Here is a 22,797-nt window from a genome sequence, read left to right as displayed (position 1 = left end):
CTGCTCTGGTGGCCTGGTGATCCAGTATTGCTTCACATTGTCTGCAGGCTGCTGCTGCTTGCCCTGCACTCCACAGCACAGGGAATGCAAGTTCAGTAAAACACTGCACAGGACGGGAAACGTCAGTAAATAACAATCGTAAATCAGAATAAAGCAGTCTGTATTTCTATATAAAAAGTACACATTAGACTGCACTGCTATAAATACATTGCAGGTGTTTTCACCAATGACAATGGAGTTGTGCCGTTTGCAGTGCGATGAGTAATAATAAAGCAGCTGTGGCTCTGGAGGCATGCGTCTCTCTTGCAATCAGTGTGGCCACGACTCCTCACAGCTCAATGAAAAGGGTTTCATTAACTGCAGCCTGGGACCCTCCTACACAACCAGGTCAAAATCATCCCTCTGAAAACGAGAGGAGAAGAGCGAGTTACGAGAGAGAGAGAGACACACACACACACACACACACACACGGGAGGGGGACACTGTAGAGGAGACACAAGGACGGTGGCTGCGACTTGCAGGTAAAGTTAGAATATTAATAAATCAAGGCTTTTAAAAGTGCTTACTGCTCATCAGCAAGCCAGGTGCCCAAATTCATTGTTTTTTTTCCCCTCTTCTGCGTTCATTCTCTTAAACTTTTTTTTTAAAAATCACATTTTAAATCAACTGCAGCCCTGCCAAATTACGGTATTTGGATATCCACATATTTCTGTCACTTGTTTGGCCAAAGAAAGCTCGCTTGTGTGCTGGTAGTGGCAGAGCCGAGCGAGGAGTTTCCACAACGCTACAGGGAAGGCATTGCAGTAGCTTCCCATTGTACGGATGACATTGTGGGAGCTGGACAGGCTGCATTCTGTCATTGGAGTCGTTTCTACTGAATTCACTTCCCGGTGCACTCACCTGTTCATTATACTCCATCACATGCTGCTTGATCTTGGAGGAATCCACCCAGGTCACAAAGTCCTCTGTGTTTCTAAAATGAAAGATTAAAAACAACCCATCAGAACCCTACAGCTCCCCACCTCAACCCATCCGGAACCCTACAGCTCCCCACCTCAACCCATCCAAACCCTACAGCTCCCCACCTCTCCCAGCACAACCCATCAGAACCCTACAGCTCCCCCTCTCAACCCATCCGGAACCCTATAGCTCCCCACCTCTCCCAGCACAACCCATCAGAACCCTACAGCTCCCCCCTCAACCCATCAGAACCCTACAGCTCCCCACCTCAACCCATCAGAACCCTACAGCTCCCCACCTCAACCCATCAGAACCCTACAGCTCCCCACCTCAACCCATCAGAACCCTACAGTTCCCCATCTCAACCCATCCGAACCCTACAGCTCCCCCACCTCTCCCAGCACAACCCATCAGAAACCTACAGCTTACCCACATCAACCCATTAGAACCCTACAGCTCCCCACCTCAACCCACAGAAAGTGTCTTGCTTTCACTTCTGTTTACAGAGCACACTGGCTCCATCACACCACCAGGGGGAGCACTTTGCCAGCCTCTGAAGTACTGTACTGTACAGCGAGGGAGTTTAGTACATAATTCTGCATGTTGTCCCTCGTGCATTTTCTATTCCCTTCTTTACTGCCTGAAGACAAAAACAGGAAATGCAACAACTGCAGCAAAAATATAAAACATGAACGAATAAAAAGCACTGTCCTTGTTGTGCCAGAATCCCAGAGAACAAACCAGCATCCAGCTGTGCAGACCCAAACCCTCGCGATTACAAACCAGCATCCAGCTGTGCAGACCCAAACCCTCGCGATTACAAACCAGCATCCAGCTGTGCAGACCCAAACCCTCGCGATTACAAACCAGCATCCAGCTGTGCAGACCCAAACCCTCGCGATTACAAACCAGCATCCAGCTCTGCAAACCCAAACCCTCGCGATTACAAACCAGTATCCAGCTGTGCAGACCCAAACCCTCGCGATTACAAACCAGCATCCAGCTGTGCAGACCCAAACCCTCGCGATTACAAACCAGCATCCAGCTGTGCAGACCCAAACCCTCGCGATTACAAACCAGCATCCAGCTGTGCAGACCCAAACCCTCGCGATTACAAACCAGCATCCAGCTGTGCAGACCCAAACCCTCGCGATTACAAACCAGCATCCAGCTGTGCAAACCCAAACCCTCGCGATTACAAACCAGCATCCAGCTCTGCAGACAGTCCTTCTCTAGAATGGACAGGAAGTCCTGTCCCCATTGGACCCTAGCAGCTGCAGCTACTTCTCAATGCTACTGAGAGTGCAGATCTCACACTCGCAACGACAACGACAAGCATTCGAAACGTCTAAACCACAGCAGCTTCTGTACAAACACATTGGGAATGTTAAATTAGTCTGCTCTTTATTTAGATTGAATGACTTACTATGAGATGTTTCTAAGTGTTCGGTGGCTGCTGCCTCTTATCAAGTTGAGAGGTGCTTTCACCTGCCCTCTTTGTAACAAACACAGAAAAGAGTGCACAAGAAATCCACTCTCAACTTGCTTAGAGGTAGCGACTGAACCCTAATATAACACAAAATCCCTGAATTCATGCTGTGAACTGCAATCTGCTGCCTGATCCACAAGAGACCTCTGTCCCAACAGAGCACAGGCTCCAGTGGCTCAGCCAGTTCAGGACTCTGTATCGCTTGTGAAGTCCAAAAATCTTTAGTGCCCATGTGCAGGAATGCTGGCCAGCGCAGGGAGATAAGGAGAGGATTAGGGGAGCGATGTGGGAATGCTGGTGCAGAGAGAGAGAGAGAAAGAAAGGTGGGAATCCCAGGAATTGGAGGCACACGATTCGCTAAGCCTCTCCGGCAGACTGCAGCATCACTTTAACAATGAAAGGAATCAGGCCCTCCGCATTCCAGCTACTACCACAGCAGCTCAGATGCACCTGCCAGCAAAGCGAGGCAGTCAGCTTTAGTGCAGTCCTTCTTTGATCGTTGTGGATTGTTTAAGTCATGTAATAAAAGTGTTGGGCAACGTAACTTTCTGAAGCAGCGTTTAAAGGGAAATGCAGATTTTCCTGAAATGAAACGCAGGGTACAAACTGGACCAATGTAACGGGCCAACAGGTGCTGCGGTCTCTATTATTACTGCCACAGCCACACAGAGACACGCACAGTCCCAGACACCACACCTGCGGTCTGTGCAGGGCTGGATGCAGAGGAGCTCAGCTGCCCGCTGGCCTGTCTCTGCCTCTGTCTCTGGCTCTGTCTCTGGCTCTGTCTCTGGCTCTGCCTCTCCCCCCCCCCCCCCCCCCCCCCCCCCCCCAGCTCCTGTGAGCATCAGGGCTCTTTGGTTGCCTTCCTGTTTGAAGCAGATCTGCACAGAGGAAACCAGAGCTCTGCCGAAGTACAGCCTGCCCTCTTCAACCCCAAACCACAGAGTGCTTTTACCAGCAAAGGCTTCGAGAAACGCTGCTTCCTGCACCACACCCCTGCCCTGGAGAGATCTGCAGGCACAACTTCTTACATCTCAGCACGCATGCATTTATTTCTGTCTGTCTATGTCAAAAGCAGACTTTTTAAAGAAAATATTCTAAGAAGTAACAATGGAAGCCCCTGCATTCTGTCCATCACACCACTCTAGCTGCCAAGTAAAGAATATGTTTGATGTTCTTGGTAGATTAAAACCCTTTAAACATTTGAAAAATTGTATTTATATATAAATCTGCTTCATTCCCAGTAAATACCCCTCCCACCCCCCCACCCTCGTGAAACAGTGTGCGGACTGGACTGCGTGCCGTTGGCAGGACTCACCTCGTCACAAGGAAGGCAGGGTCTGTGATGATCTCAGGACCGACGCGCACATCTGAAGCAGAGAGTTAAGGGACTGACAACTCCATCATCCTCATCATCATCATTTCAACAATAAAGCTTAAATTGGCAGGCAGGTTTAAAAAGAATTCCAGCAGCTGCTAGCTGCTTTAACGGAGCCGTGCAGGCTGTAGCTTCGAGACGTGACGGCAGGGACTGGTGGGTGCCTGGTCACCTGTCCAGAGGGGCCACGGTGTTTCTGAGCTCAGCACAGTCTCTGACTGGGGCGAGTCTCCAGTGCAATTCAAGGCTGGCAGAGTGCTGGCCGGGGGAAGCGGATGAAGGTACAGGATCCTTAATCTGGGTTTTGAAAGAACCCACAATGAGACCGAGGGCTTTTCATAATACTTTGAGTCCAACTTTTAAAAAGGTCAGGTTAAAAATAAGCGTGACCTTTTCTGCAATGTGGAAACAATATGAAAAATGTTCACAAAAGACAATGCAAGTGTACAGGCATTGTGAGAGCACCTTCATCCACGACCCTGCCTGCCAAAGAAATTTATTTTAAAATACAAAAAAAACACAAAATGATCAGCTGCAAAAAATGCAGAGAGCAGGCCCTCCCTTTTCCATGTGTGAGATTAAAGAGTGAATGCTCTTTGGGCCACAGAGAGAGAGAGAGAGAGTGTGTGAGAGAGAGAGTGTGTTCAGACTCCCAGTCCTCAGGGTTCTGCACACGCATCACAATCAAGAGCTCCCGTTGTCATGGTAACCTCTTGTTGCCGTGCGTGCCGTCATGCTCCGTCCCTCCCTCAGGCTGAGAGCAGCTGTAACCAGGCCCTGGGTCCCACGCACTGACTCACTGCAGCCCTGTCCCAGAGCCAGCAGCCATTTCCTGTTTCGCACAGAGCCTGCGTGGGGCTCCCCTGAACAGAGCTGAGCCTGGGTCACATCCAGAGAGAGAGACAGAGAGAGGCTCCCCTGAACCTTGAACAGAGCTGAGCCTGGGTCACATCCAGACTGGAGAGAGAGAGAGAGAGAGAGGCTTCAGGCCCCCAAAGCCTGTCAACAGATCTTGTTACACTATGAATCGTTGTTCTTTCTTTCCATAAATACGTCCCGATACACAGGCTTGATGAGTGAGAGAGAGAGAGACAGAGAGGGAGTTGTTCTTATCTCTTTGATTAACAGGAGCAGCTCAAGCTCTAGAAAAATGTGTTTGGGAGAAATTGAAATTGAAGGGGCAGTAGTGCTAGCAGCCAATTCCAGCCATTGACAGAACTCTTCTCTAGCCTGTTGGTGCTTCACCAGCTTGACCAGTGGGGTTTGTTTAGTGGTTCTGCAGAGTGACACGACTGCAGAAGTTCAACAGTACTTCCCCATTTTAATTCCAGGATTACATTTTGTGGTTGCTCAGAAATCCCTCTGCACTGCGTTACACAACCCTACAGCCTGCAATGACCGTTGCTATGGCTTTCCTCATCTCATTTCACAAGCCGTGCCAAGAAGAAAAAATGACCCTCATTTCCTCTGAATCCACAAGAAAACATGAATCTTTGTAATTTTTATTAATGACACCTTATTACAGAAATGTTCTCCTCTGTCTTTGAAGTCCCTTTCACTTCAATCACACTCAATCCCTTTCACACTGGCTGTGGAGATGCAGGCAGGAACAGCAGAGCTTCAGTGGATAGGAGTGGAACGATACTCTAATCTCACAATGCGAATCACATCAACACGCAGCTCCCGATACAATGTGTGTACGAAGCACAATAAAATCAAATGAATTTAAAATCATGGACTATTCTGTTGAAAGACAAAAATGAAAGGAGTGCAGGAGAGGATATATTCACCATTCCAACACTGAAACACACAGATTCTTTATTCAAAAACAACTTGGTGAACTGCAATGAGGCTTCTTGTGCTTTAGGTCTTATTACGATAACAGCGATACCAGCCTCTATTACAATACGAGATCACGCTGAGAAAGTGTCAGGAGTCAGAGATACAGGGAGTCGCTCCAGCCCTAGTGGGTAGATCAGGGTGTATCACACAGGTAGCAGGTCACTCCAGAACTACAAGCCTCTGGTTACGTGCCAGCGCACACACTGGGACTGCTCCCTGCCCTGATTAAGAGGCCAAGTGCTTGCAGAGGGGGCTGCTTCCCAGCAGAGCTGCCGCCATGGCAACCGGCCCTGCGTGACAGTCATGTGAAAGCGATGCTGATTGGATTAAAATATTTCCCCTAATCGGAATACTTGTGCTTCAGGGATCTGGTTTCAGCAGTGAAAAAATAATAAATCAAACTCCTGGTTTTTAAAGGGGTAGGTCACATGCAGACTATAAACTTGTGTAAAGATCCCGAGACTGAGCACTTGAGAGGCTGAACCCACCCCTCCGACTGCAGCGTTCCCGAATCCCAGGGCGAGGGGCTGCCCCTCCGACTGCAGCGTTCCCGAATCCCGGGGCGAGGGGCTGCCCCTCCGACTGCAGCGTTCCCGAATCCCAGGGTGAGGGGCTGCCCCTCCGACTGCAGCGCTCCCGAATCCCAGGGCGAGGGGCTGCCCCTCCGACTGCAGCGTTCCCGAATCCCAGGGCGAGGGGCTGCCCCTCAGACTGCAGCGTTCCCGAATCCCAGGGCGAGGGGCTGCCCCTCCGACTGCAGCGTTCCCGAATCCCAGGGCGAGGGGCTGCCCCTCCGACTGCAGCGTTCCCGAATCCCAGGGTGAGGGGCTGCCCCTCCGACTGCAGCGTTCCCGAATCCCAGGGTGAGGGGCTGCCCCTTCGACTGCAGCGTTCCCGAATCCCAGGGTGAGGGGCTGCCCCTCCGACTGCAGCGTTCCCAAATCCCAGGGTGAGGGGCTGCCCCTCCGACTGCAGCATTCCCGAATCCCAGGGTGTGTAGGGATGAGGAGCAGCCCACTCTCCACTCCCTTCAGGACAGCCGGGATTTGGAGGTTTGCATCCCAAGGACTGGACCGAGAGCTAGAACTTTTGTGAACAGTCTCTACGGCTGCAGTCTTTCAGCGTTTCACTTACAACACTTCAGAATAAAATGAATCCCAAGGACTTCCAAAGTTCCCAAAAACAGAGCAATATAAAATTGGACTGAAATAGACAAAGCAGCATTTAGACCCTGGGTACACAAACATACAATCACAGCTGAAGGACGCACCATTGTCCTGTGAGAACAAACACGTTATTATAGAGATGTTTGCTTATGGAATAGCTGCTCACATTCCACATTGATTTTTACAGCCTCTATTTCAACTAACAAATCACTCTTACACTGTATAAAAGGCTGAACCAGCCAGCCCATGAGCGGGAGCTGCTCGCACCATTATCTGTCCTGCTGATAAGAAAGCAATTAGGAGATACTGACAGTGACACCTGCAAGCTGTCCCTGCCTCTGGCATCAAGACTCTGCAAGCTGTCCCTGCCTCTGGCATCAAGACTCGATTACACTGTGCTTCAAACCAGATTAACTGGGGGAGTTACTCAGGGACATGCAGCAACAAGCTACTAAAGGTAGTATGCTAATAAATATATCTATATCTATATCTATATCTATATACACACACACACACACACACACACACACACACATACACATTATATATATATATATATATATATGTGTATGTGTGTGTGTGTATATATATATATATATATATATATATATATATATATATATATAAAAATTAAATTGGTAAAATGAGATGAGAGCTGCGTCTCCCACAGGACCAGAGAGCAGGAAAACAAACCCACGCCAGAGAGGAGAGCTGCGTCTCACAGCCTGCAGCGCTGCATCCGACACGTCACACCTCCCTCACACACAGGCATATAAACAAGGGCTGAACAGGAGATTTATGATCCAGTGCAGGCACAGCCACAGTGTGTATAGGGAACAAACTTGTGTGTTCTATTAAACTAGTAAAACCAGGAATGGATCAAACTGCTATGCAATAGGAATCTTACTTCAAGCTTGCAGTGAACGCCCTAGGAGGTGAAATGCTACCCACTATCTTGCTGTTCACACGATTCCAGCAAGAGGACTCGTTTATTACGGGCTAGGTGTTTAAAAGGGCCAGTGAAGGATACGGCCCTGCTCTATGAAGGTGATGGCAGTCTTCAGGTTCTGTGCCATCCTCAGCTTCACCATGATGGTGGGCAGGCGTCTCCTGAAAGGAGGCAAAGAAAGAAAAAGTAAAAAGAGGGAGAAGGGTCAGTAATTTGAAGAAAAGATCCCAAATGTTGTAATTCAGTCAGCTGAAACTCTGCAGAGCACTGTGAGTTCGATGCAATTGAAAGTACCCAGCAGTCGCCTCAAAGCCTGGAGCGGGCGTGCAGTAAGAGCATGCAGCTGTGCATCCTCACACAACGCAGAGAGCAACACACACCCTGCACTCACCTGACCTCAAAGCGTTCACTCACACACACCTGGCAAGAACAAAACAGCTTCAGCACTGTGGGAAGAGAGACGCGTCACACGCTCGTCCCCGCTATAGGAAACGATTACCAACTCCATAGAAAAGGGGGAATGTGCGTCTTGGCTTCAGCCTTGTCTGAAGAAGCGTGTGCAGAAAGCAAGCAGCTGGTTTACCTGCAGAAGGACGAGGCTGACACCTTCTCTGTGAGCACCAGGTTCTCTCTGGTGGGAATCAGCCCCACGGTGTACCTGAAACACAAGATCAGATCCTGCAGTCAGCATGAGGAGGGACAGACAGTCTTTACACCCTCACAGCACAGCCCCCGACCGGGTGTCGTGCAGTTCTGAAGGAACCCCCTCACAGCACAGCCCCCGCCCGGGTGTCGTGCAGTTCTGAAGGAACCCCCTCACAGCACAGCCCCCGCCCGGGTGTCGTGCAGTTCTGAAGGAACCCCCTCACAGCACATTTTCCACCCCACGCCATTCCAGCACCGAGTCCATAAAACGCCTTATCTTTCAGTTTTTACAACTTGTTCTGTATTTAAAAACGCTCTCACCAGTACAGGATAAATAATCCTGGGGAAAGACAACACACAATAAAGAACGTGAAATAATCCTGTGGAAAAGACAAAACACACACACACACACTAAAGAACGTGGGCACAGCAAAGGCATACTGCGCTGAAGTGGCTCAATCATCAGTGCAGAACTACCCCAGCAGGGCTCCCATTAACCACGCAGGGACCGGACTGTGTGCTGGTCTGAAGATACACACTGGACCAAGTCATTCCAATCAGCGCACAGACGAGTGGCTTTGCAACAATGAAACGCTCAGTATCTGAAAGTCACTACGGGGCGCTTGGCAGTGGTAGAATATTACTAAGAAACAAGGATCCTGGTTCCTGCAAGCCTGCATGGCGCTACGACGCTGTGCGACAGCCTGCACCATGTCCATCAGACAAACTCTCCCACAGTACTGCATGGACGCCTCTACCTCCAGGGACATGAAGGCACCTACTTGTAGTCGTCCCATCTGTGGGAAATCAAATTCAATTTCAAAATCACTTCAAGGCAGAGCTATAATAAACACAGTGAGTGTGGAGTCAGAAGCAGGGCAGTGACTCAGAGGCAGGCAGGGAGACAGACAGACAGACAGACAGACAGACAGGGAGGAAGGCAGGAAGACAGACAGACAGGGAGGGAGGGAGGCAGGCAGGGAGGCAGGCATTTGAATCAGATCCAAAACCCACCCCAACTACTGAGTGACAGCACATTCCTACATTTCTATTAGAGACTCCGCTTGCGAGATTTAAAACGAAATTACAATCAGGATGAAGGCTTGTTAGCAGGATTTAAAGCTGTATTACAGTTAAGATACAGAGGATTTTAAACAGAATTGTGTGAAATGTACAAAAATTCCTCCAGACAAAAACCCCAGAAGAGTGCGCCCGTGACCACAAGGATTTCATTGTGGAAGACAGCAAAGGAAAGAAGGTACAACTTAAGTGTGCAAGTACTGTCGAGTTACTATACATATTTTGATACAAAAAAAAATAAAAAATAACACGCTCAAGCATTTTGGAAAGTAACTGAAAACACTAATTTCATACAGTATATCAAAAACGAAAGCCCCGAAAAAAAACGATTTACATAAAACTCGAATAGCTCAAAATAAGCACCAAAAAATACAATTAATAAAACCCGAAAGACAGAAGCCCTATCTATAATCCATCTTCAGCTGAAAATGAGTGTCTTTCTCTCGTGGTTCACTGTCTTAGGTTTTGACTGTTTTAATCGTATTCTCTGCTGCGATTGTTTATTGTTACTCTTTTCATAGCTGTAAATCACAGTAACTGGGAATGGTATTCAGCTGCTAGGAATTGTTCTTGTACATTCATTTTTAATAAAAAAAAAAACAACAAAAAAAAACAGATGTAACCATTGCAACATGTTTTACAACATTTCCTACGTCTGATGTTTACTGCAGCAGAGTTACTACCTTGTTTAAAACTGGAATCACAAAACAATCCTACCTAGAAATACACACCCTACCTAGAAATATACAGCCTGTCTAGAATCAATTAAATGAGAAACATTTCAGTTCAATGAGAAACATTTCGACTGCAAGGCAAGTTGAACAGTGTTGTCTTTCAGCGCTTCTCGGTGTGGCACTGCTGGGTGTTACACAGCTCTGATAATGAGAAGGACAGGCTGCTGCCATGTGTTTATACAGAGCTGCCAACAACATCCTCTTCCTGGCTCGGCTGGGCTGCTGACAGAGGGAGCGCGGGGCAGGGTGTGAATTGCAGGCATGCCCTGGCTCAAACTCAGCTCATTTATTACAAAATTAACCTCTGACATCCGTATCCATCATCAAATTTCTTGTGTGCATTTCACTGCGCGTCTCTCCTGTTACAGGCAGTCCATCACTACCTCGCTGGTTCAGAGTGTGGGAACAAAGTGAACTTCGAGAGGCATGCCACAGGGGCAGCCTGGACCTAGGACAGGGGGGCTGGGGGAGGAGGGCAGGGATACTAAACAAGGAGAGGGGGCATGGATCTGGGACAGGGGACATGGATCTGCGACAGAGGACTGGGGACGAGGATCTGGGACAGAGAGGATGAGAGCGGACATGGATCTGGGACAGGGAGGACTGGGGACGAGGATCTGGGACAGGGAGGGGGGAGTGCATCTGTCTGTCTGTGTCTCAGTGTGTCTGTGCAGAGGGAATCCGTGCCCATAACAAAAAAAACACTTCCCACCCCTGAGAGAGCAAGACGTGCTGCAGCTTTACCCTCAAGCAGCAGGTACAGGACCTGGGCTAGCACCGTGCTTCCTCTACTCTCTTTAATAAGCCAGTCTGGAGATCAGACACAAGTGTGGGCACGGGTTTATACAGAACTGACGGACATTCCTAAAGTTCCTTTCATTTGAAAACCGCACATTTTAAAAAGGGGTTTCAAAAGGCTTTAAGAATGGACTGTTGTTTTTTGTGTTCTGGGAGGTGGTCACACCACGTGATCCTTACACTCACATTCTTGGAGGCACATTTCCCGAGTGAAGGCTCAAGGCTCCATTCACTGGTTGCATGGAGGAGAAGGAAAACCAACTATTTTGGTCAAGCATACACTGCAGATGGTGTGGATAAATGGATGTCATCGGGGTCAAAGCTCAAATAAAACAGAAGATCAACAGCAAAACAATAAGGGATTTGTGGGAATGTTTCCATAGCAACGAGGTAGGCAAAAGCCTCAAGTGTCACATCAAAGGAATCCTGGAGCTCATTTTCCAAGCTGCTGCAGGAAGTCCAGGCTGACCGGAGCAGCTACATGCAGCTCTTTTAAATGAAAGTTTTGGTCTGGCTCTCAACTGAAATATAAATAGCATGGCAGTGCGCTTGCAGCACCCCTTACTGAGGGCAGACGGCACATTCCAGCACGGGCTCTCGTCAGAGCAGGGTCACCTTTCAGGTGGAGCGCGAGGGCACCACAGCCTGCCTCGCCAGCACGGCCTGTCGCAGCAGCCATCTACCATTCCCGTACAGCACAGCACTTCACAAGAGTTCAAGTGAAATATCACGCAGCCCCACGAGCACAAACTACACATCTCTGCCTGCCAAGAGCAAGCTTTCATTTTCAAAAACAGCACGACCGCAACTAAGTGCAGCATCAGCGCGGCCCGGAGGCACAGGCCACAACAAACAGGACCATACCGAGGGTCTGGGGTCGCGGCTCTCCTTGACAGGACCACACCGAGGGTCTGGGGTCGCGGCTCTCCTTGACAGGACCACACCGAGGGTCTGGGGTCGCGGCTCTCCTTGACAGGACCACACCGAGGGTCTGGGGTCGCGGCTCTCCTTGACAGGACCACACCGAGGGTCTGGGGTCACGGCTCTCCTTGACAGGACATGGCTTCCAACGTCCTTTTCATTTGGGTCTCTGTCCCTTTCTGCAACGCCAGTTCTGCTGCAGTTCTCTCGAAAGCAGTCGGACTGGTTGAGCTGCTTCTTCATTATCTGCGCTTCCTGATTCCAGAGAACCCAAACGACACTGCAATCCTTCACCACAGTCAGCCCCACCTCGGCTCAAAGCAGAGGCAGATACAGAAGAAACGACGATTCAGAATCATCACACAAAGGGAAAGGAACGTTAAAACAACACATCACAATGGCTATTAAAGCTCCAACCTCAAAGCCATACAGCATGACCCCTGCATCCCTACTCTAACCTCACATGGACACTTTGTGAAAGATGCCAGGTGTCACGTCCCAATGAGGTCTCTCTCTTTACGAATCCACTACAGGATGGAGAGTTTGAAAACAACTTCTCAGCGATATCCAATAGCAGCGTCAGGAAGTCGCTGGAGGGAAAGGCTCCATATTAAAAATCAGGTTCGGCAGCTAATCTGTGCTGATAACGGGACCTGCTGGGTTTGGTATGATCACTCCTCGCTGAATGAAGGGCGTTTTCTTTTCTGCTCTCAGTTTAGGTTTCCAGCACTCTTCTCTTTCTGCTTGTGCTACACATTACTGGTTCACACGCCTTCCTTCACTCACAGTTCTGGTGAGACCCAAATAAAAACATGTCAGTTAAACCTGTGCATATTGGGCGAGTCGTGTGAGCTTCATCTCTCACCAGCACTGCAGGGAAGCTCAAAACATCCTTTGTCTCAGAAACAGGTTTAAAGATAAAGGCGTGCAAACCAATGGTTTAAAATGTCCTTCCTGAGCTGTAATAATAGTATTACTGCCCCTCCACCCCACACTTCCACTGCAGTGACAATCACTGGGTTGTCGACTCGCTTGTGTTAATTCAGGGAGGGACTGCTCTACTCAACGTTCAACTCGGCTAACTTGTAACTCCAGGGCTTGTCAGTTTCACAATCCACTGCAGGAAACATACAACCCTGAAGTGTTGCAACCATTTCCTGATTTATTTTAAAATGGGTCCAGCAAATCTGATAGGAATGGGCAGCTTGTGAACAGCAGCAATCCGATGGCTGGGCTGGACGCCGCCGGACAGCAGCAATCCGATGGCTGGGTTGGACGCCGCCGGACAGCAGCAATCCGATGGCTGGGCTGGACGCCGCCGGACAGCAGCAATCCGATGGCTGGGTTGGACGCCGCCGGACAGCAGCAATCCGATGGCTGGGTTGGACGCCGCCGGACAGCAGCAATCCGATGGCTGGGCTGGACGCCGCCGGACAGCAGCAATCCGATGGCTGGGCTGGACGCCGCCGGACAGCAGCAATCCGATGGCTGGGCTGGACGCCGCCGGACAGCAGCAATCCGATGGCTGGGTTGGACGCCGCCGGACAGCAGCAATCCGATGGCTGGGCTGGACGCCGCCGGACAGCAGCAATCCGATGGCTGGGCTGGACGCCGCCGGACAGCAGCAATCCGATGGCTGGGTTGGACGCTGCACTGCGGGAATGCAGTTTCATTTGCGAGAGATAATTTACATGTTCACTGAATACTTTTGAATACATGTTCACAGTATTAATTAAGAACATGTGAAAGCTACTCAGAGTCATTATCAGTGCTGACAGCATTGACTGAAGGGCGAACACTCCTGTGAGAAACAAACGAAACTGGACCCACTGCAGTAAGAAGAAAGGTGCCCATATTAAACTGAACTGTTTGATAACATGGATTTTCTCATTGATGTATGTCACATATGGATGTAGACATGTAGTTAATTCACTTTATAATATATAAAACAATTGTTCATAGAAGAGGTTTAGCTTCAGGTGCTGTGGTTGTCCATGCTCCTTGACTGCATGAAATGACAGTATGGTGAAACGATTTTAAAAGCTTACTTTATTGCATTGGTATTAGATTTTTATGTGTAATACAAAAATATTTTTTTGTTAAGTAAACCTCCAGGCTAGTGCCCCCCCCCCCAATAATTCACCATTTACAGTGCAGACATCCCACCTGTGAAAAACTGTCTTTAGTGCTCCTTGTTACAGCTGAAGGTGTAGCCGTGGCCCTTCAGCGATGTACACATCAGTAAGCCCACGTTGGAAACATCAGCTCTGGAGGCGTTTCCTGTAACAAGTTCAGTATGACACCAACGCTTGAGCTGGAACAGACTGCAGAGTCCGCCCTGTCCCCCTGAACAGAGTCCTGCCCCACTGTGTGCAGTACCAGGAACACCCATCAGGCAGGATGTGCTGCTGCAGCACAAACATCTGGGGACTGGAACCCAGCTGCAAACACCACAGTACAGAAGCTGGTAGTAAAGTCATTATATTTTAGTGGGAAACCTGCAGTTCAAACAGAAAAGTTTTGACCAAGTCAGTGGGCATGTAGAGTGGTAATAAACCAGCAGACTTCAGTATGAATTCCCACAGCTGCAGGACTAAGCACAGGGAGCGTGGACGAGGCAGGCGCCTCATATAGGGGCTCTGCAGCCTGGGTGTCTGACAGCACAGCTGTGTGTGGGAGAGCCGGCGCGACACCAGAGCAAACAAGGTCTTCAGGCTGCAGTACAGACACAGCATTTACTGCGCAGGGTTAGGTTGCATCTCATATTGGAGTTCCAATGGTTATTGTTTTGTTCAGCTCAATTACTGTAGGTTCATGTAGCAAAACGGAAGCCTAAATATACACCAGCTTCCTTTTCTAAAAGGGTCTCGGAACATTATATGCCATACGATACAGCATGCGTGCATAACAGTGCGCTTACACAGAGTTAATACTAGGACAATAATAATTCTGGCACTTCCAGTTCACAAGCACGTCACTGCTGAAGAACTGAGAAGAAAGCGAGCAAGCGAGCCGACTGACCTGTATGGAACACAGAGCAAACACGAAAGCAGAGCTCCGACCTGTATAGAACAGAGCAAACACGAGAGCAGAGCTCCGACCCGACCTGTGAACACAGAACAAACACAACAGCAGAGCTCCGACCCGACCTGTAGAACACAGAGCAAGCACGAGAGCAGAGCTCCGACCCGACCTGTATAAAACACAGAGCAAGCACGAGAGCAGAGCTCCGACCCGACCTGTATAAAACACAGAGCAAGCACGAGAGCAGAGCTCCGACCCGACTTGTAGAACACAGAGCAAACACGAGAGCAGAGCTCCGACCCGACCTGTATAGAACACAGAGCAAACACGAGAGCAGAGCTCCGACCCGACTTGTAGAACACAGAGCAAACACGAGAGCAGAGCTCCGACCCGACTTGTAGAACACAGAGCAAACACGAGAGCAGAGCTCCGACCCGACTTGTAGAACACAGAGCAAACACGAGAGCAGAGCTCCAACCTGACCTGTGAACACAGAACAAACACAACAGCAGAGCTCCGACCCGACCTGTAGAACACAGAGCAAACACGAGAGCAGAGCTCCGACCCGACCTGTGAACACAGAACAAACACAACAGAAGAGCTCCGACCCGACCTGTAAAACACAGAGCAAACACGAGAGCAGAGCTCCGACCTATATAAAACACAGAGCAAACACGAGAGCAGAGCTCCGACCCGACCTGTATAGAACACAGAGCAAACACGAGAGCAGAGCTCCGACCTGACCTGTATAGAACACAGAGCAAACACGAGAGCAGAGCTCCGACCTGACCTGTATAAAACACAGAGCAAACACGAGAGCAGAGCTCCGACCCGACCTGTATAAAACACAGAGCAAACACGAGAGCAGAGCTCCGACCCGACCTGTATAAAAAACAGAGCAAACACGAGAGCAGAGCTCCGACCTGACCTGTATAGAACACAGAGCAAACACGAGAGCAGAGCTCCGACCTGACCTGTATAGAACACAGAGCAAACACGAGAGCAGAGCTCCGACCTGACCTGTATAAAACAGAGAGCAAACGAGAGAGCAGAGCTCCGACCTGTATAGAACACAGAGCAAACACGAGAGCAGAGCTCCGACCTGACCTGTATAGAACACAGAGCAAACACGAGAGCAGAGCTCCGACCCGACCTGTATAAAACACAGAGCAAACGAGAGAGCAGAGCTCCGACCCGACCTGTATGGGCTCACACATTCACACACTCACAGCATTCTTATCCCAGTAATAAAAACTCCACCGTGGAGGCAAGCACACAAGTGGGGCGGCGGGCCGGAGCAGCCTGGGAGCAGGTGTCACCGAGTGGCTGGACTCCAGTGTCCATGCAGGGGATCAGAGAGGGAGTCACTGGGGACGTATTTACAGCTTCCAGGAGCTTTCACACCATTCACTGCACTTCCCACCCGCTCTCACAGCTACTGGCAGGATATAAAACATGCCAGTCTGGGGATACAGTCATTCAGGAGGGCTGGGAATTAAACTGAGACATGCTGTCCATGTCGGAGTGCTACTGTCTTTGACAAACGAACCTGCTGCACAGACACTGAGCATGCAGGCACAGTAACTTCCATTGGAATAGATACTGGAGGGCTGCTGTTAGTCTTGCATGGGGGAATCTCGTGAATATGAACATTTACAATAAAGAAATACATACAACACACATGGGGCAGATTTTGAATGCAAACTGTAATGTTCCAAAAACCAAAGCTTTAAAAAACTCATTCACGCCATCCTTTTTTTGTTTGTTTTTACAGTTAGTTTGGAAATCTTGTAGTGGAGCAAGTGAAGCAATTGAAATGATGCCACATCCGTGTGGACGGAGTTGGAGTTAACTTTGCCCGCATATTAACCCCCTTCCTCTCTTCCTCTTCAGTTCAGCAATATATCTTGTGAAACATTTTCCCACAATGAGAGTGAGCGGAGAGCCTGCCCCCCAGAAAGCTGCTCCAGTGAGGAGTGCAGAGAGCAGCGCTTCCTCATGCCGGCCCATAAATCCCAGCGTTCCTGTGTTTGCACTCGAGACAGCTCAGATTAAACTGCAATAAACAGGGCCTGTGAGAAACTCAGCACAGCCTATTCTCATCTCCTACCAAAACACACACAGCTTGATTTCGTAACAATTCAGCACGGTAAACACATCACAGAGAAGGACAGATTGTATCCGAAATCGCTTTCTCTCAGCGCCTCCTCACCGGACTGGACCGGACCGCTCCAAGCACCTCACTGCTACTGACTGGAATACCTCTCTCTCAGCGCCTCCTCACCGGACCGGACCGGACCACTCCAAGCACCTCACTGATACTGACTGGAATCCCTTTCTCTCAGCGTCTCTCACTGGACCGGACCGCTCCAAGCACCTCACTGCTACTGACTGGAATCCCTTTCTCTCAGCGTCTCTCACTGGACCGGACCGCTCCAAGCACCTCACTGATACTGACTGGAATCCCTTTCTCTCAGCGTCTCTCACTGGACCGGAATGGACCGCTCCAAGCACCTCACTGCTACTGACTGGAATCCCTTTCTCTCAGCGCCTCCTCACCAGACTGGACCGGACCGCTCCAAGCACCTCACTGATACGGACTGGAATCCCTCTCTCTGAGTCTCCCTCACCGGACCGGACCGGACCGCTCCAAGCACCTCACTGATACGGACTGGAATCCCTCTCTCTCAGCATCTCTCACTGGACCGGACCGCTCCAAGCACCTCACTGCTACTGACTGGAATCCCTTTCTCTCAGCGCCTCCTCACCAGACTGGACCGGACCGCTCCAAGCACCTCACTGATACGGACTGGAATCCCTCTCTCTCAGCGTCTCTCATTGGACCGGAATGGACCGCTCCAAGCACCTCACAGATACTGACTGGAATACCTCTCTCTCAGCGACTCCCTCACCGGACCGGACCGGACCGCTCCAAGCACCTCACTGATACTGACTGGAATCCCTTTCTCTCAGCGTCTCTCATTGGACCGGAATGGACCGCTCCAAGCACCTCACTGCTACTGACTGGAATCCCTTTCTCTCAGCGTCTCTCACTGGACCGGAATGGACCGCTCCAAGCACCTCACTGATACTGACTGGAATCCCTTTCTCTCAGCGTCTCTCACTGGACCGGACCGCTCCAAGCACCTCACAGATACTGACTGGAATACCTCTCTCTCAGCGACTCCCTCACCGGACCGGACCGGACCGCTCCAAGCACCTCACTGATACTGACTGGAATACCTCTTGTTTTCAACTAGAATTGTACAACAGTGCCAGGACACACAAAGAAGCAACCCTGGAACTGGTATAAACACACACACACACACACACACACACACACACACACACAGAGGAGGTTGTTTCCTGGATAAACAAGCTATAAATGATATTTAAACTCAGTTTGACTCTTGGCATAGCCCAGGTGTCTCAGTTAGCCTATTTCTTCAGCAGCACAAGTCAGTTTATATGCTCGTTATCGGTTTATATGCTCGTTATCGGTTTATATGCTAGTTATCGGTTTATATGCTCGTTATCGGTTTATACGCTCGTTATCGGTTTATACGCTCGTTATCGGTTTATACGCTCGTTATCGGTTTATATGGTCGTTATCGGTTTATACGCTCGTTATCGGTTTATACGCTCGTTATCGGTTTATATGCTCGTTATCGGTTTATATCTATTGCTTTGTTCCTTATTTATCCTCTCATTTCTTTTTTTAAAGTTAATCTATTTGTGACCTTTTAAAGAAGTGATAAATCAAGATTAATCATTTTTCTTGCTTCTTAGTAGCAACCTCATCACAGATCCACATTCCATTGTGGTGAAAAATTATTATTTTGTTTTGGATATACAGATTTTTCAAGTACTAATGCTTCAGATTTAACATGCCCTTTATAAAAGATTCCTATAGTAAAACACGGTGTGATAAAGCTCAGCAACAGCAATATAAAAGCATAGGTAAGCACTGTAAAGTCCACAGATGTATGGTAAAGCATATTTAAAAGCATGGCAAAACATGGTCAACTGAATGCATAGTATAACCAAGCTAAACGCATGGGAAAACTGCAAGATCAACATGCTAAATTATTATTGGTTTGAAAAGTCAGTTAAGTTAACCTATACCACAGATATCCAAGGAAAAAAGTATAGTGCACTTACTGTATACAGTTACACACACACACACAGCACAGTGCACTTACTGTATACAGTTACACACACACACAGCACAGTGCACTTACTGTATACAGTTACACACACACAGCACAGTGCACTTACTGTATACAGTTACACACACACAGCACAGTGCACTTACTGTATACAGTTACACACACAGCACAGTGCACTGACTGTATACAGTTACACACACACAGCACAGTGCACTTACTGTATACAGTTACACACACACAGCACAGTGCACTTACTGTATACAGTTACACACACACACAGCACAGTGCACTTACTGTATACAGTTACACACACACACAGCACAGTGCACTTACTGTATACAGTTACACACACACACAGCACAGTGCACTTACTGTATACAGTTACACACACACAGCACAGTGCACTTACTGTATACAGTTACACACACACACAGCACAGTGCACTTACTGTATACAGTTACACACACACAGCACAGTGCACTTACTGTATACAGCTACACACACACACACAGCACAGTGCCCTTACTGTATACAGTTACACACACACAGTGCAGTGCACTGACTGTATACAGTTACACACACACAGCGCAGTGCACTGACTGTATAGTTACACACACACAAAACCCTCTCTCCACCCCCCTCCAACCCTAACCCCCTCTCCTCCCCCCTCTAACCCTAACCCCCTCTCCTCCCCCCTCTAACCCTAACCCCCTCTCCTCCCCCCTCTAACCCTAACCCCCTCTCCTCCCCCTCTAACCCTAACCCCCTCTCCTCCCCCCTCTAACCCTAACCCCCTCTCCTCCCCCCTCTAACCCTAACCCCCTCTCCTCCCCCCTCTAACCCTAACCCCCTCTCCTCCCCCCTCTAACCCTAACCCTCTCTCCTCCCCCCTCTAACCCTAACCCCCTCTCCTCCCCCCTCTAACCCTAACCCCAACCCCCTCTCCTCCCCCTCTAACCCTAACCCTAACAGTGAACTGCTTAAGGAGCTTCTTATCTCTGGCACAGCAGAGGGGGTCCAGCAGCACAGCTCTCTGAAGCCAGGAACACTCACAGTTTGTTCAGCAGCTGGCTGGTGCACTTCGCCCGGAAGCCGTCCTTCTCGCCCAGGTCTCGGATCTTGCGAGCCAGCTCTCGAACACACCTGCTCAGCTTGTTATACCTGAGAAAGACAGCAGAGCCCTGCGTTACACAGGCGCTCGGCGCAGGCTTCCTGGAAACCAGACCGAGTGGGTAGAAGACAAACACAAAGAAGCACTGTGAGAGCGACAGGCTTCCAGAGCTCCGCCAGAGCGACAGGCTTCCAGAGCCTCAACCTGCCCCAGTGCTTTACACAGGACTCCCTCACCCCCTCCCCACCCTGTGCTTTACACAGGACACAGGATGTCGCGGTTTGTAGTCCACAACCATGGACGACTATTTAAAACGGAGGTAAATGAATAGAGGATGTCGGGGTTTGTAGTCCACAACCATGGACGACCATTTAAAATGCAAATTGAATAACTGGAAATGAACTGCTCATCCCAGCACGCACCGCGCAGAATGCTTTTGCCTGAGCGCTTATCTATGGCATCATAAGTCTTACAAATGCAATGTAAGTGTTGATGGGATGTTTATTTGATTCAATACAAGTTCAAGGTAACCGCTAAACTGCACGTCAAGTCTTGACTGTCTCACTGTTATTACATTTGAGCACACGAAAACAAAGTGTCATGGCGGCGCCCATGCAGAGCCATGCAGGAGTCTTAAAAAAACACGATTTACTTAAAATAATAAATAAACAAATTATAAGACAAGGGCCACAGCTGTGAACTATTCCAGCGGCAACAGCGGAACAAGGCCTGCGTTTTTAAATGCCAGCTATCAACAAACTACAGTTCAATCGCTTGTGCTTTATTTATAATTCATATAAACAAGAAAGCTGGCTCCAGTCCGCAGAGATCATTGTGATGTATGCTGGCGGGGCTCCCTGCCCCACGGCCCGGCTGTTACATTCACAGCACACTGCGTGGGTGTGAGTGTGCGTGCGTGTGTGTGAGAGTGAGAGTGAGTGAGAGCGTGTGTGTGTTTGTAACGCAGCTCTCTTACTTTGTGTAGTCCTCTCTCTTCTCGATGTGAAATCTCCGCAGTACTTTCACTTCATGTAGATTCTGGTCCACCTCCCAGCTGATGAAGTCCACTTTCTTCAGCAGCTTCTGCTCATGGTACTTCAGTTTTCGCACCATCTTGAGTTATTGCTCCACTCGGTTAGTTCTGCACGACGTGTTTTTAAACACCCGACAAGCAGCTGTGTCGCTCTGCGTCGGTCAGAACGAAGCCTGCGCCGTGACGTCACCCCCGGCTCTTCCTTCAGAGCGTGCTCTGCAAACTCACCTGTGTCTGTGACGGACAGGCGGAGATGGGTTTGTCTATAGAAGATGCTGGATTTATGGGATTTCCACCTGCAGGCAGAGCGGCCGTCCATCCGCACGCAGGCACAGCGGCCGTCCATCCGCACGCAGGCACTGAAGGAGTGAAAGTCCTGCAGCCACAGTAAGAGGTCCTGCAGTTTGGATGTGTCAGTGTCAGTGTTTCAGGTAACAGTTTGGATGTGTCAGTGTCAGTGTTTCAGGTAACAGTTTGGATGTGTCTGTCAGTGTTTCAGGTAACAGTTTGGATGTGTCTCTGTCAGTGTTTCAGGTAACAGTTTGGATGTGTCTGTGTCAGTGTTTCAGGTAACAGTTTGGATGTGTCTGTGTCAGTGTTTCAGGTAACAGTTTGGATGTGCCTGTCAGTGTTTCAGGTAACAGTTTGGATGTGTCTGTGTCAGTGTTTCAGGTAACAGTTTGGATGTGTCTGTGTCAGTGTTTCAGGTAACAGTTTGGATGTGTCTGTGTCAGTGTTTCAGGTAACAGTTTGGATGTGTCTGTGTCAGCGTTTCAGGTAACAGTTTGGATGTGTCAGTGTCAGTGTTTCAGGTAACAGTTTGGATGTGTCAGTGTCAGTGTTTCAGGTAACAGTTTGGATGTGTCTGTGTCAGTGTTTCAGGTAACAGTTTGGATGTGTCTGTGTCAGTGTTTCAGGTAACAGTTTGGATGTGTCTGTGTCAGTGTTTCAGGTAACAGTTTGGATGTGTCTGTCAGTGTTTCAGGTAACAGTTTGGATGTGTCTGTGTCAGTGTTTCAGGTAACAGTTTGGATGTGTCTGTGTCAGTGTTTCAGGTAACAGTTTGGATGTGTCTGTGTCAGTGTTTCAGGTAACAGTTTGGATGTGTCTGTGTCAGTGTTTCAGGTAACAGTTTGGATGTGTCAGTGTCAGTGTTTCAGGTAACAGTTTGGATGTGTCTGTGTCAGTGTTTCAGGTAACAGTTTGGATGTGTCTGTGTCAGTGTTTCAGGTAACAGTTTGGATGTGTCTGTGTCAGTGTTTCAGGTAACAGTTTGGATGTGTCAGTGTCAGTGTTTCAGGTAACAGTTTGGATGTGTCTGTGTCAGTGTTTCAGGTAACAGTTTGGATGTGTCAGTGTCAGTGTTTCAGGTAACAGTTTGGATGTGTCTGTGTCAGTGTTTCAGGTAACAGTTTGGATGTGTCTGTGTCAGTGTTTCAGGTAACAGTTTGGATGTGTCTGTGTCAGTGTTTCAGGTAACAGTTTGGATGTGTCTGTG

At 49.0% G+C, this 22,797-nt stretch overlaps 1 protein-coding gene across 1 annotated transcript; it reads right to left on the bottom strand.

Annotated features, from left to right (window-relative positions):
• Positions 1-143: 143 nt before the first annotated feature.
• Positions 144-21,551, bottom strand: LOC117407577 (U3 small nucleolar ribonucleoprotein protein IMP3). Its single transcript, XM_034012710.3, has 7 exons — positions 21,243-21,551; positions 20,209-20,316; positions 8,368-8,442; positions 7,866-7,945; positions 3,768-3,819; positions 901-973; positions 144-402 (listed from the first exon to the last, which is right to left on the bottom strand). The coding sequence occupies exons 1-7, from the start codon at positions 21,377-21,379 to the stop codon at positions 376-378; spliced, it is 552 nt and encodes a 183-aa protein (XP_033868601.1). The 5' UTR covers positions 21,380-21,551; the 3' UTR covers positions 144-375.
• Positions 21,552-22,797: the final 1,246 nt, after the last annotated feature.

The sequence above is a fragment of the Acipenser ruthenus genome, chromosome 10 (genome assembly GCF_902713425.1).
Source record: "Acipenser ruthenus chromosome 10, fAciRut3.2 maternal haplotype, whole genome shotgun sequence".
NCBI classification, from domain to species: domain Eukaryota; kingdom Metazoa; phylum Chordata; class Actinopteri; order Acipenseriformes; family Acipenseridae; genus Acipenser; species Acipenser ruthenus.
The sequence above is the reverse complement of the archived record's forward strand: the minus strand, read 5'-3'. Positions and strand labels throughout refer to the sequence as shown.